The following is a 15,358-nucleotide window of genomic DNA, read 5'->3' as shown; positions in this document are numbered from 1 at the left end:
ATAAAGTTGATTCGTTAAACTGTTGACATTGACATTTTTCTAATCTAATGGATGACTGTCTAATTGTGTCTTGTTTAGTTCTAATTGGATCTGTGGACTGATAGGGTCAAAAGGGGAGATTAATCTCCTGTTGGTAGATATCGAACCTGTACTGAAACAAACTACAATACATACAAATACAATGTAAAATTTCGTTGTTTATGTAATCTAACTAACCTGTATTTGCGCTTGTCACAAAAGTACTTACACTATATTATAGCGTGCACTGGGCCCTTATGATTTATTTAGTTTGCCCCCTTTCTTGTTGTATATGAGTAGGCCTAACCTGTCCTCTTGAACCATTGGAGCCTTGACAGCAGCCAGTGTCATAATTGATGTACGTGTCATGTTTGAAACAGCAGAAAGTGATGCTATTTGTTTTGGTCATATTCACTTAGATATTGTGTCAAGGACTCAAGAATTGCGTTGTCATTCACCAATATTTGTCCATCTAGTTTTTAGTTTAAAACAAAGCAGTTTTTATGTACTGAGACACTCGTGAATATTCTGTTGACCCTTGTGCACAAAAAAAAATCTGTTTATGGTTTTACTTGTTTGGAAGTGGGGATCAGAAAAATGCAAATGGAGTGAAATGTTAAGCCAGCCAATAGGTTTCTTCTTTCGTTTGTTTAAAATATTTTTGAAGATTAGCAGGTTTGGCAACGGTCTCGTCCTGATGCAATTATTGAATGCCTTGAAGACTTGCAATTTTTTTGGTGGTGATTGGCTTCCCCATACTTCTTTCTTTGTTGATGAAATGTGTTTGGTCCATTTATTTACGAATAGATATGGATGCTTGCTGCACATGCATTTGTGTCCACATTAATAGGTAATCTGGTATAGTACAAACAGGGTTGGCTTCTTAATTCATGCATACGCACGCAGGTTTTGGTTTGTTCCTACCAGTTCCGTAACATTGTCATATGCTTTTCCTCTGAATTTTATAGCAGGCAATCGGAATCTTTCATCCATAAAGGAATATCATTCGATTGCCTTTTCTTTATTCCGATATTGCTTCTACATTTTGTTTGTTCCGAATAACTTTGGTCCATTTTTATCTGCGATTGTTTCTATAACAATACCAGCTTACACACTTTTCTTAAGGCTCTTTCATCACAGAAAGGAAGTGTTTTCTATGTCTACAGAAATGTTAAGCTAGAATAAAGGTTTTGTATACAAAATTTTGAAGGGCTTGGAGAGGACAGGACATTCCTACTTGGGCCAGCCCAATTGAGTATAAAAGTCCAAGATTAGTGGTCATGTTAGTATGGGCCCAAGTAGGACCCGTTTGCAACTCTTCCAAGTTATTTGGTTTACATGTCTGCAGTTTAACTTATATAAAATTGTAATTTTTGAAAGAAAAAAAAAAGGTTATTTAAAAGGCAAATGAAAGAAAACAATCGTTTCGACTTGTCTTGGGTTGAGGTAGCACACAAATTAAGAATTCTGCTGGTAAAATATAAAAAGTAGGCACGTGGGCCCTTCAGTAAGCAGATCCGTGGACCCATGAATTGGATCTAAATCGGTTAGTTATGCTTGTTTAAACGTGAAGAGTTTCATCTACACTTTCAATATCTCATCATCCTGCACCTCTAAACATTATAATTTTAACCTTCTATAATCTCATCTTATATCTTTAACTTTTTCAAATATTTCATTTTGGATATTTTACCCTACACCTCCAACCCTTCATCTATACTTTTAAGTCTTTTTAGAAATTTTTTTTCTTAACCTTAGTAAATATTTTTTTAATTTTTTCTCTCTTTTATTAAAGTAACCATACACCTCTTTAACATTACATCTCTCTAACAAATTTTTAAAACTTTGTTTTTTATTTATAATTTAATAACTATTTAATTTAATTTAAAAATCTAATATAATTTAGTATTTTTTCATATTTTAATAATTATTAAAATATAATTTGTATTATTATAATAATTATATAAAAAAACTAAAATTAAAATGATTAAAATAAAAGTAATAAAAATAACAAAAAGAAGCAAAAATAATAATATAAAATCTAATTTACTATATATATATATAAATATTAAATTATATTAAAATATTAAATCAAATTAAATTATTATTAAATTTTAAATAAAAATAACATTTAAAAAAAAAATCGTCGGATATCGGTATCCGATAACATAGTTATCGGATTTCCAATTCCGAAAAGAAAGTTTTTAAATTTTTTTATTTATTTATAATTTATTAACTATTTACTTTAAAAATTTAATATTATTTAGCATATTTTATATTTAAATAACTATTAAACTATAATTTATATTATTATAATAATAATATTAAAAAATTAAAATTAAAGCAATAATAATAAAAAAAATTATTAAATCAGATTTATGTTATTATTTTTATTATTTTTGTTTCTTTATTTTTATTATTTTTACTTTTATTTTAATTATTTTAATTTTAACTTTAACTTTTTTAATATAACTATTATAATAATACAAATTATATTTTAATAAATATTAAAATATGAAAATATATTAAGTAATATTAGATTTTTAAATTTAATAAATATGTAATTTAATTTATAATAGTTTTAATTATTATTATTATTATAATATAAATTATATTTTAATAGTTATTTAAATATAATATATACACTAAATTATATTAGATTTTTAAATTAAATAGTTATTAAATTATAAATAAAAACAAAGTTTTAAAAATTTGTTAGAGAATGCGGTGTTAAAGAGATGTATGGTTACTTTAATAAAAAAAAGTTAAAAGAATATTTAATAAAGTTAAAAAGGAAATTTTCTAAAAAAATTAAAAATGTAGAATTAAGTGTTGAAGGTACAGGATAAAACATCCAAAATGAAATTTAGAAAAAAGTTAGAGATGCATGATGAGATTTTAGAAGGTTAAAATTGTAATTTTTGGAGGTACAAAATGAGATATTGGAGGTGTAAGATGGGTAGCCCTAACCTCTATTTGGGTGGGTCTTATATAGCCCATCCTGGTATAAGCCTTTTTCATCTCTCCACCTTTTTTATGATTTATAAAGGCTTAATAGCTTATTTCGTCCCCAAGTTAAGAGCTGAATTTCCGTTTAGTATCCGGTTTTAAAAATGAAGACATTTGATCCCCATTTTACGAAAATTGTGTATCTTAAGTCATCATCGTTTAACGGCGTTAAAATTGAAAACGTTGACTTGAGTGTGGATGTGAGGTGTGCAAGAAATGTGGTCGTGGCAATGAGTTGGGGTAGTTGACGTGGCAGGAAAATAAAAAAAATTACGTGTTATGAAAAAATTTCATTAGGGAGCTTGCAGCTACTGTCGTACACACCACGACCACCATCCACAATCGTCAACGTTGCTACCGCAAAACTCACCATCGTCGGAACACCACGAGTTCATCTCGCCACCACACATCGCTGCCATCAACTCACTGCAGAGAATCACCCAGAGCAAAATCCACAACCTCCATCATTAAATCGCGAAAGCAACCCTCAAATCGCCGCGAGTTCAGAGCGCGAGTCTCCTCCTGCGCGAGCCATCATCTTCTCCGCCATGAAACCAGCACAATAACGCTACCAACAACCACAATTACCCCGCCGTGATGCCAATCTCTTCCAGCACAGAATGCAATAGCGACTTCTTCATCCAAATCGCGCTCAGAAACCTGCAACCAGATAAATCAATTCGCCCAAATCTGAGCTACATTCAGAATCCCTAAGGCAAATCGCGACGGTGAACCCTAGATTAAAGGTTTATTCGGTGTAATTTCTAGGGTTGAGGATTTGGGATGTTTTACTCGGTGCAAAACCCTAAATAAAGTAGAGACCATAAGATGGACCGATTAAACGGTGGGAAGGAGAGATTGATCGAAGGAAAACCTTTTAAACGGAGCAAAGGAAGATTTAAAAGGTGGAAGTGGCTAGAATCCGATTTCAATAGATGAAATGGAATGTAAATGAGATTCTAATCGGGCAGAGATGAAGGAAAGAAGATCTAAGGGAAGAATGAGGTGCAAAGTCGAAATCAATCGGTGGATTAATGACAAACCTAATAGAAGAGATTGTCCTTGGCTTGGATTTGTGATGAAATCGAGATTTGGTGACGGTGGGAAGAGGAGCAGGCGGAGGAATTGAAGAAGCGGCAGAGTCGCACTGCTGCAGAGGATGAGTACAAGAGAATGGGGAGTAGGACTAAACTGGACCGTGTTCGTGAATACAAATGAATGAAGATTGATGAATGAAGATTGAAGAAGGGTTTTTGTGTGTAGGTTCTTGGGTTTTTTGTGTATGGGTTTCTGGGTTCTCTGTGTGTAGGTGGAAAAGGTGAACTCTGTTGGCAGGAAGAGCATATGAGAGAGAAAAAAATGCTGGCAGAAAGAGCAGAGGAGAGAAAAAAAATTCAGCCACGTAAGCGTGAAGTTAACGCCGTTATTATCAATTTAACGGACATGACTTTATACATACAATTTTTATAATTTTGGGACTCAATGTCTTCATTTTTAAAACCGGATACTAAACGAAAATTCATCTCTTAACTTAGAGACAAAATAAGCTATTAAGCCATTTATAAATATCTAAATACCTTCCTCGTTTGATCTTTCTTCTTCCTTCTCCTTCTCCTTCTCCTTCACCACGCATAACAACGTTTTGTAAACTATTTTTTCTTCAAAAAAAGTGCCAAAATGCGGTGGGACTACAAAGATAGAAATGGAGATGCAACAGTTGTTCTTGGAAATCTCACATGAAGCAAAGTTCACCTCTCTTAACTAAATATTAGAATCATGAGTTTAAATTTATTTTATTAAGATTTGTTATTCAATAAATTTATCTTATGAAAAGATTTATTATTTATTAAATTTAGTTTGACCTGTTATTATATTATGTGTTGAAGATCTTACTTTAAATAGAAATAAGACGAAATTCACTATGAACACAAGATTAAAAAATGACGAAGAGAGTGGGTAAGCATTAGGAGGAGATGATTTTTGCGTAGTGAAATTTGAAAAGGCCTACATGTGTACCTTCAAAGATAAGGCAAATCTGAAATCTGGGACTAAGCGGTTGTTTTCCCAAACTTATCCATCACCCACCTCCAACCACCTTCTAATACTTTCATCATCATATCACAATAATACTAATAATCACAAAAACACTAAAACATCAGAAATCTAATCTAACATGTTATATGGTTGTCAAGGTCCCACAGGTTGGTTTTGCTGTCTACCTCCATCTAATCAAAGTTTGTTAGTGAGATTAATAAATATTAGAATTTGAGTATCCACTACATCCAATCTCAAAAAGCTAAACAGTTTGAGTTTCACGCTTTGATTCATCATGTGTTGGAAGAAGGCACCCCTTTAAGGCTACAACATTCCTAGCATCCATTGAAAAGGTTGCTCCATTCTATCTCTTTCTGCATGTCCTCCAATGGCTACGCTGACATTGAATGTGACTTCAATTTTCAATCAACTTCCATTATTCATTTCACCTTGTCTTAACCCTTTTGTTATTCAATGTCAAAACCAAAACTCCATAACTAAAGTAAAAAAGGAACCAGAAAAAGAATTGACTGATTAATTCACTGATTAATGGGCAAAGTAATTTTATGATATCACTTTTCTACAAAAGTGCTTTCATAATTCTTTCTCCATTTCAAATATTACAACAAGCACAAAAACGAAAAGAAATAATGGGAAGTGGTTGCATAAGAGATAACCTTATCAAACTTTGTGGCTTCTTTCGAAAAGACCTTACACACTATTAGACTCTTCACTCTTAAATTATAATAAGAGTACACTAAATTTAATTATCTTCCTATGATTATTATCAAACTACACTTCTATGTTTATATAATAAGTTTAAGGTTCTGAATTAACCTTTAAATTTAAAGAAAACTTTTTATATATCATCATAATAATGTATATATATTTTTTTACTTGTATCATCATTATTTAAATAAGTATATCATTTATCATTAGTTACTCATTGAAGTTCAGTGGGTTTTTTCACAAGCAACAATACACAGCTCACTTTTTTGGAACAACTTTATTTAAGTAGTTGGACTTTTTTATAATTAAATTCTGTTGACAAAGATAGATAGACCAATTAATTTAAAGACAGATTATAAAAAGAAAATTAGTTTTTCATTAAAATATAAAAATATCAGTCAATTAAGATTGTTTTTAGAAAGACTAAAATGAGAATAGAAGGGAGTAGATAATAGTAAAATGACATTTACACAGATAAGTATAAAAATTAAGCATTTTCCTTATTCTAACATAGACATGATTGAACAATAATAAATAAAATTATATTAAACATTCATATATCTCTTCTTTTTTAAAGTATAGCTTTTAAAATTGTAGTAAATTTTTTACCTTAACAAAATATTTGTAAAAATTATTTATTTATTGTGTTATCACAATATATATAATTAATATAGATAAAGAATTGTCTTAAATTTAGCAAAAAATATTCTAAAAATGTGAGGGTTAGAACAAAATAAAAGAAGTTAAATAACTAAAAATACTTTTTTTCCATGATAAGATTAAAAAAATGAAAAACAAAAAAGATGAACCTTGACATGAGAAATCCTAGTGACAGTAATGCCCCCACTAACTCTTCTCTAGATCCGATGCTAATACCTTTATAAAAATTATTGGTGGGTGTGGGAATGTGTTGCTTCTATTCCCTACCAAACAACCTTCTTAAATTTATTTTTCTCCTTTTCCCATGAAAATGTACCATAAAAATTCTCTTCAACCCATTTCATTTGATTTTGTCTAAAATCTAGAGATTCTAGCTACACCCTACTCCTCTAAACTTTTTAGTCTTATGCTATGCTTTTAGCTCACTTTACAAACAAACCTATTGTATTATATATACTTTTAACTGAAGACAAAATTGTTATCAATATCAAAATTATTGTAAGAGTTTCATTTGATATGAATAAAATTGGTATAAATTAGATATAAGATCAATTTAAAATATATAAATAGATACAAATTTTATTTTATAAGTTAATTTTTTGAAATTAAATTAGACTTAAAAGTCCACTTCTTAACATGATATTAGTATTATAAAATAGAGTTTATCTTAACAAGATTTATGATTTGTTGAGATATTATTTTATTCATTATCGGATCAGACGATCCATTAATATTTAATTGCACATACGAAATGTATATATCTCATTATAAGAAATGTATTAAAAAATTTACATCACTAAAAATAAAAATAATTTAAAATATATAAATGGATATAAATATCATTTTACATGTTGATTTTATAGATTTAAAGTTTATTTCTTAAAATAATACATGAAAATTCTTGTAAATATTGACATGATTGACATGATTTATTATTCTTTACCCAATCTAATTGACATGATTGCATTTAAGTTTCGTAGTTTAGTTATACATTAACTCACTTTCTTGATTCAAATAATGTTTACTTCAGAAATTGACATAAGTTTATCAAAATTAAAATCTGAATAATTGTTTAAGGAAAAGAAACTGTCAGTAAACATAAAATAGAAAATATATTTCTTGTACATATTGGACTTAGACTTGTGTCCGAGACTCCAAGTCAATATAGAATAATTTTCCTATGTAACAGTGTATGAACGTAGAAAAAATAGACTTGGAAAAAGCACTTAGTAAATGAGAGTCTTGTTTTAGCGCAGTATTCAAAGACTTATCTATAATAATTCTTCCAACTATATCTTCGCCAAACAATAATAGTTTCAAGAAAAAATATATCTTTATTCAATCATATATATATATATATATATATATATATATAGGTTTGCTAAGGTGCGTACGCCTGTTTTTCAGTTAGTACATTTTATCAATTTGTACCGGATTTTAGTAGACAAAAATACCCTTATATATCATGATATATTATAGATTCTAAGTTTTAAGGTTAAAGGTATTTTAATAATTTTCATTCTCAAAACTAAAAAAAAAAAATCCAAACCCTTACTCACCTCTCTCATTCCTCTCAATCATTTCTCTTTCATCTCTCTCATTCCAACAGTTTCTCACTCGTAGCCCCAACTGAAAAAAAAAATCAGAAACACTCTGCTGTTAAACAATTTCTTACAAAAAAAATGATTTTAATGAGTTTAATGAGTTTTCATTTTATAATTTTTGTCTTATATAATTTTATCTAATTTTCACAAGCATAATAACATATAAAATAATTGGTAATTGGCCTGGAAAAATCAGAGACGCTCGTTGTTAAACAATTTCTTACAAAAAATGATTTTATAATGAGTTTTCATTTTATAATTTTTGTCTTATCTAATTTTCACAAGCATAATGACATCCAAAGAAATTGGAAATTGGCTTGGAAAAAATAAGAAACACTCGCGGTTAAACAATTTCTTAAATAAATGATTTTATAATGAGTTTTCAATTTATAATTTTTGTCTTATCTAATTTTCACAAGTATAATGACATATGAAAGAATTGATAACACACACACACACACACACACACACACACACACACACACACACACACACACACACACACACACACACACACACACACACACACACACACACACACACACACACACACACACACACACACACACACACACACACACACACACACACACACACACACACACACACACACACACACACACACACACACACACACACACACACACACACACACACACACACACACACACACACACACACACACACACACACACACACACACACACACACACACACACACACACACACACACACACACACACACACACACACACACACACACACACACACACACACACACACACACACACACACACACACACACACACACACACACACACACACACACACACACACACACACACACACACACACACACACACACACACACACACACACACACACACACACACACACACACACACACACACACACACACACACACACACACACACACACACACACACACACACACACACACACACACACACACACACACACACACACACACACACACACCACACACACACACACACACACACACACACACACACACACACACACACACACACACACACACACACACACACACACACACACACACACACACACACACACACACACACACACACACACACACACACACACACACACACACACACACACACACACACACACACACACACACACACACATATACTTTTATATTAAATGTTATAATCTTCCAATTTAAAAAGTTCAACATATTTTAAAAAAAATTAAGAAAAAAAAGTATTTACATAATTTTTAAATTTAGAAACTAAATTTATTGATGTCAAAATTTGAAACTTTAACACATTTAACGAAAGCATAACTGAAGTCTTATTCACAGTTTTATTAATTTTTTACTTATGTTTTAATTTTTTATAAGAAAAAATTAATTTGTTACAAAAATATTATACTTTGTTGTGAAGATCCAGTGAGAGATTTTTTTTAATATATATAAAACCTTAATCTTAAATTTAGCTACCTTCTTAATGCCTCGAGAATATAGATGTTCTCAGAAATTTGTTAATAGGGTAAGAAGAAAATGTGGAGAAAAAAAAAAACATAAGAAACTGGAAGAAGAGTTTTGTTGGAGATAATCGAAAACAACCTTTATAGACTGAATCATTTTGTAATCTAAAAGTAATTTTTAACACAGCTGAATGACTAACCTTATGAATGCCGACTATTATTTTAGAAATATTAAAGTTTTATATTAATTAAGACTGTTTTATATCTTTTATTTTCCTAACGAAATTGAGTTTTAATCATGCTATAATATAGAAGACTTAATAAGTAAAATAGTTTCTTTTGCTTAGCACAGGGACAAACATCATAAGATTTGGACAATTTTCATTACTACAAGTTTTCGTGTGAAGAACGAAAATCTTAAATGTCAAAAATTATAATCATATTTGAAAAAGTTATCAGTAAAATATAAAATTGTTATGAACAAAAGTATCTTTTTGATGGTCAGCATATAAATCATTCCAAATCTTCTTCTTCAAGGTATTTAGTTCTTATATATGAAATTAAACGTCTTCAGTAGAGTCAGCAAGAATCTTAATTCTTGAAGAAAATTGTTATTCATGTGAAAAAATATTATAGCAAAATTTAAAAAAAAAAATAACACTCTTTTAAGTTCTTGAAGTAGCTTCTCACTTTTGATGACAAAAATAGTAAGTTAATCTTTCAAAATTAATATTTTGATACACGTAAATTTTTACACTTATTTGATTTTTTTTAAAATATAAAAAATTATTTTTTTATGATTATTATATAACCTGTGTTAAATAAATGTAAATATATGTAATTTTATCTTACTCGTATCCTTTAGGTGAACAAAGCAGCTGGCAGAACCTTATAAGGTTTGGTCGGCGGTGGGTGTATGGAAGATTATGTCATAATTGGCATTTCTAAACTCTACGCTATACTTTTTAACTTATACCCTCCATTCTAATATCACATTAATCATTTATGTATCTTATATTACTTTTTAATCAAAATTAAAATTTCTCTAATAATCAATATCACTTGAAGTTAATTTTAAATTAAAAATTAATTAACTTTCCGTATACTCAAGGTTTGATACATGTTTGAACCCAACAGCAAAGTTATCACGTCTCTGTCGAAAATAAATCACTCTCTCTATAATCTCAAATTCTGTTTTCTTTTTTATGTCATCTCATTTTCTTAAAAATGTCTTCCTTTTTCACTTTTCTTTTTCATTACATTTATCTATTTATGATGAAAACTATTCTGCATATTTAGTAGCAGCCCTTAACTTATTGTGGTTGCCTATATAATGCACCCTTTATGAAACATTCTCCTCAGGCTGAATCCACTGCATACTCACATTTAGTTATACCAACGAACCCAACACTCATTCCCACGCCACCATGACCAAGGACTGCGGCCACCACAACAAGGACCGGCAGCAGCTCCTCCGCCGCGTATTCGCCGCCATCCTCGGCTTCATCCTCCTCGTACTCCTCGTAATCTTCCTCATCTGGATCATCCTCCGCCCCACCAAACCCCGTTTCGTCCTCCAAGACGCCACCGTCTACGCATTCAACCTCTCTTCCAGCGGCGCCATCCCCTCCCCCACCGCCCCCACCCCCAACACTCTAACCCTCACCATGCAGGTCACCCTCTCCGCCTTCAACCCCAACCACCGCATCGGCGTCTACTACACCAAACTCGATGCTTACGCCTCCTACCGCGGCCAGCAAGTCTCCCTCGCCACCGCCCTTCCCCCCACCTACCAGGGCCACCGCGACACCGCCGTCTGGTCCCCCTTCCTCTACGGCACCGCCGTCCCCGTCTCCCCCTTCATCCTCGAGATTCTCCGGCAGGACAAAACCTCCGGAGGAGTGCTGGTCAACGTCAAAGTCAACGGCAGAGTGAAGTGGAAAGTGGGGACTTGGGTCTCCGGAAGGTACCATATTAACGTGAACTGCCCCGCCTACATCAGACTCGCCGGTGACGATGAGGACGCCATCGGGGTAGCGGCTCCGGCGGTGAAGTTTCAGCTTTTTCAAAGTTGCATTGTTGATGTTTAGTTTATTAATTATTTACCAATCAGTAGTGATACGAAAGCAAAGTAATTTGCTTTCATCGCTGCAGCTGATAAATTTTCTTTCCTTCTTTGAGTTAGTCTCAACCACCTCTTCTTAAGTACCTTCTTTTTCTTTCTCTGTTTATTTTCTTCAAGTAATATATTCGATAAAGTCTTCTAAACTTTTACATACACGAAAACGTTTACGTGAATTTGTACAGGAATTTTTGTACGTCATAGATCCACTCGTTGCATGCGTATTAATATCATTTAATTCTGAACATACCATCGTTTCTTTTTCATTCTTACAACAAAAAAACAGTAACAGTGTTTATTTGATTTTAGTTATGATTTTTTTTTAATAAGGGATGACGACAAGGAGTTTTTCGTGGAAGATGTAACTGTAAATCTGAAGAAGAAAAGGAATGGTCGAAAATGATAGTTTTGGTTGTTCACTGCTCTGGTTGATGCATGTGTTACGACTGTGTTTAACTTTAGCACGCCATTTTTATTTTTGACTCAAATTGAGATTACCGATCTACTTTTCCAGCGATGTTTGAAAGATGTGTGGCGTATTAAAAAAAACTTAAAATATATTAAATATTATTATAGAATATGAATAATATTTTAAAATAATATTCTAAGGACAGTGTTGGTATTCAATTTAAACTTTTTTTTTAAGTGTCCTTTTCTTTCTTCCTTCTTGGTCTTTGACAGCACTTGAATATAGAAGAAACATGTGTATCGTAAATTGACTGGAATTTGATGGAATTGATGTAGTCTTCTAAGTAGTTGACCAATGTCTCCTTGGACTCTGTTTAACTCGTATTGGTCCATGTTTTCTTCCATTTACCTATTCTGCCTTGTTTAAAACAGAATTATATGACTCTAAAGTCAATATATATGTATATTAGTTGAGCCTAAAAGATATAATTAATCAGATTAATCAAGTGATTGAAGTTAAAAATTGATGAAAGTGAGTGAATGGTTGAAAGTGAATTTGGACAGAGTTTGGAAAGAATTGAACAGGGAGCATATGAATTGGCTTGTTGCCTAATGTTCAATGGCTATTGAGAAAAACCACACTCTTCTTTTTTGTTTTGGTGTCATCACAGATTCAGAGCCTTCAACTATTAGGCATTCATCTGTTTGTCTCCACTGTTAAATCCACAACAACAGTTAAGACATACAAGAGAAAAAAGTGGGCCAAACAAAACAAAATTTGGACACCAAATATTCTCACAAATACTTAAAGCTATCAAAATTTCTTCTATGAAAATGAAATTTGTAATGTATGACCGTCTGTTAACCACAAACCAAATAGTCATCAAAAGCTTCTATCCAATAATAAAACGATTAGATCGATTCTATACAGACAAGATTAACAAATAAGAATGATTAAATTAATTTTAAATCAGAAATTAATGAATGAGTCATAATTGAATCAATACTAATTAGAAACTCATTACAAAAGTTTATAAATACATATTTGATATTCAGATAATTGGTTATTTTTATCACATATTTATTACCACAGTATTTCGATAAATACTAACTTTAACTTTAGAATATTTTTTACAAAATAATAATCGACCTCGACCTGACCGAACGATAGATTAAAGATGAAAGATTAAAACTTTGATATTAAAATTTAGAGATTATCTTTGTAAAAAGCTTAACTTCGATTCCATAAACCAAAACAAAATTAAAAAAAAGTTGATGGACGAGTTGAACACAAAAAGAGACAAAGTAACAACAACGTAAAATCATGTGATAAAGTACTCTGACAAAAATAAAAAGTATTTTAAATATTTTATACAGCAAAAACTTGTAATCTAATTATAAGTATCCACGTTATGAAATAATTAAAAGGTGGTTGGAGTGAAAATTTGTCTACCTATGTATTTCTTATCCCATTTTATTCCATTATTTTGTTTTAGTTAACTATTCCTTTGGGAATGAAGTGCTGCTTTGGTGTATGGGCCTGAACGTAATGAGTCTCTCCTAACTATTCTGCATAAGCCCGTTTCAATGAACTTTCATATGCTCTCTTACTTCACATCAATATTTAGTGAACATCACTTTCAAAACACCACTGTTCTTTCTTTTAATATTTTGAAAGAGATAATGCTATTAAATGTTATTAGTGTCACACAAACGACATTATATAATATTTTATACACTTACTAAAGGTTGTTACTTTTTTTTAGTTAATTAAGTTTTAAGTTTGTAGTAAATAATATGAGTAATTTTAGTTTGAGTTTTTATTAAAAAAAATCATTTTATTGAGTATTCAAAGTCATTATATCTTTTAATCATTATATCTTTCGAATATATATTTAATATTTGAATTTTTTTTTTCATGAAGTGAAGTGACACGAATATTTGATTTTCAGTTTCAAACACAATATATCACAACAAAAATATGTTATTGTTTATTTTTTAATTAAATACTAAAACAAAGATACAAAATAATGTCATTTGATAAAATTGGTTAAGATTTCAAAGTTTATTTATTTTTATCTAATAATATGCTTAAGATTGCAAAATCAAATGTCAGGAGACTCAATTAAAAAATATAAACAAATTAGATACTTAATATAATATTTTTTTAATAAAAACTCAATTAAATGTTATTTCAGTTTATGAACTCAAAAATATGAAAATTTTAGATAAATAACATAATAAATATTTTTAGTGAAGTCTCAATTAATAATAAAACAAAATTTATAAAAATAAAATAAAATTTAATCATGTCATTTTCTTCACGTAAAAATGCATGAACAATAACTATAATATTCATGTCAGCCTAAATAATATTTTAAATAAAAGTTTCATATTGATATGATATCAGTGCTTTAATGGATTTAATAAATTATATTTAAAAGAATACTTTAACAAATAAATAAATATTACTTTTTTTTCTAAAAAATGAAAAGTTAGTAGGTAGTTAATTAAAACCGATTTTGATTAGTAATGTTTAACTTCTGCAAATTTTCACATGATAGAAAATTTCTTATAAGACAATGCTTTTAAATACTATTTTTCTATTTATTTTAAATACTTTTATTAATGTCATAGGCATGAAAAATAATGGACTTTAAATCTAATTCAACTCCACAAAACTGCTTATAAAGTAAGATATGCATCCACTTATATACTTTAAATTGATCTTATAACTCCACAAACTGTTTATAAAGGTTTGCCTCCTTATATATTATAAATTAACCTTATTTTTTTTTAGACTTTCAACAACATACACTTGGTCAATTTAACAAGAATGTGATTTGATGCAGAAAAAAAAACCATTATTTATTTTTCTCACCAATAAAATAATATAAACTTTAAATATTGAATAACTGTTTATTGCCAACAAGGTGAAATTTTCTTTAACAAAAATGTTCCGTGACTATGATTTGGTTCACATTATCAAGATTCTTTAATTAGTTATGAGATATAAGATTCTATCTTTTTGTGAAATTGCATTTCACACACAACAAATTAGTTAAAAAGAAAAATCTTTTATCCATATCAAATCACTCTAATTTCATCTTTTATCTATATCTTTAATTTAATTATCCTAACTTTCGATCTATTGGAAAAAAAAATCTTTTTACCTACATCTTTAAGTTAAATATCATTATATAAGAAAAAGAAGAATAAGATTTACGAGATTAGCAACCTCTTATTAAGATTAGCAGAGAAAACCAGAATTAGCGAGTAATTTCTCAGTGCAATCACA

General features: G+C 30.2%; 1 protein-coding gene across 1 annotated transcript; it reads left to right on the top strand.

The window, feature by feature from the left end:
* Positions 1 to 10,873: 10,873 nt before the first annotated feature.
* LOC108333661 (NDR1/HIN1-like protein 1) lies at positions 10,874 to 11,804 on the top strand. Its single transcript, XM_017569137.2, has one exon. The coding sequence runs from the start codon at positions 10,958 to 10,960 to the stop codon at positions 11,618 to 11,620; it is 663 nt and encodes a 220-aa protein (XP_017424626.1). The 5' UTR covers positions 10,874 to 10,957; the 3' UTR covers positions 11,621 to 11,804.
* Positions 11,805 to 15,358: the final 3,554 nt, after the last annotated feature.

Source organism: Vigna angularis, chromosome 11 (genome assembly GCF_016808095.1).
Source record: "Vigna angularis cultivar LongXiaoDou No.4 chromosome 11, ASM1680809v1, whole genome shotgun sequence".
Lineage (NCBI taxonomy): Eukaryota > Viridiplantae > Streptophyta > Magnoliopsida > Fabales > Fabaceae > Vigna > Vigna angularis.
The sequence above is the reverse complement of the archived record's forward strand: the minus strand, read 5'-3'. Positions and strand labels throughout refer to the sequence as shown.

What these genes read in the sequence shown, in the direction of transcription:
- LOC108333661 (XM_017569137.2), top strand. Translation starts at nt 10,958, where the DNA reads ATGACCAAGGACTGCGGCCACCACAACAAGGACCGGCAGCAGCTCCTC.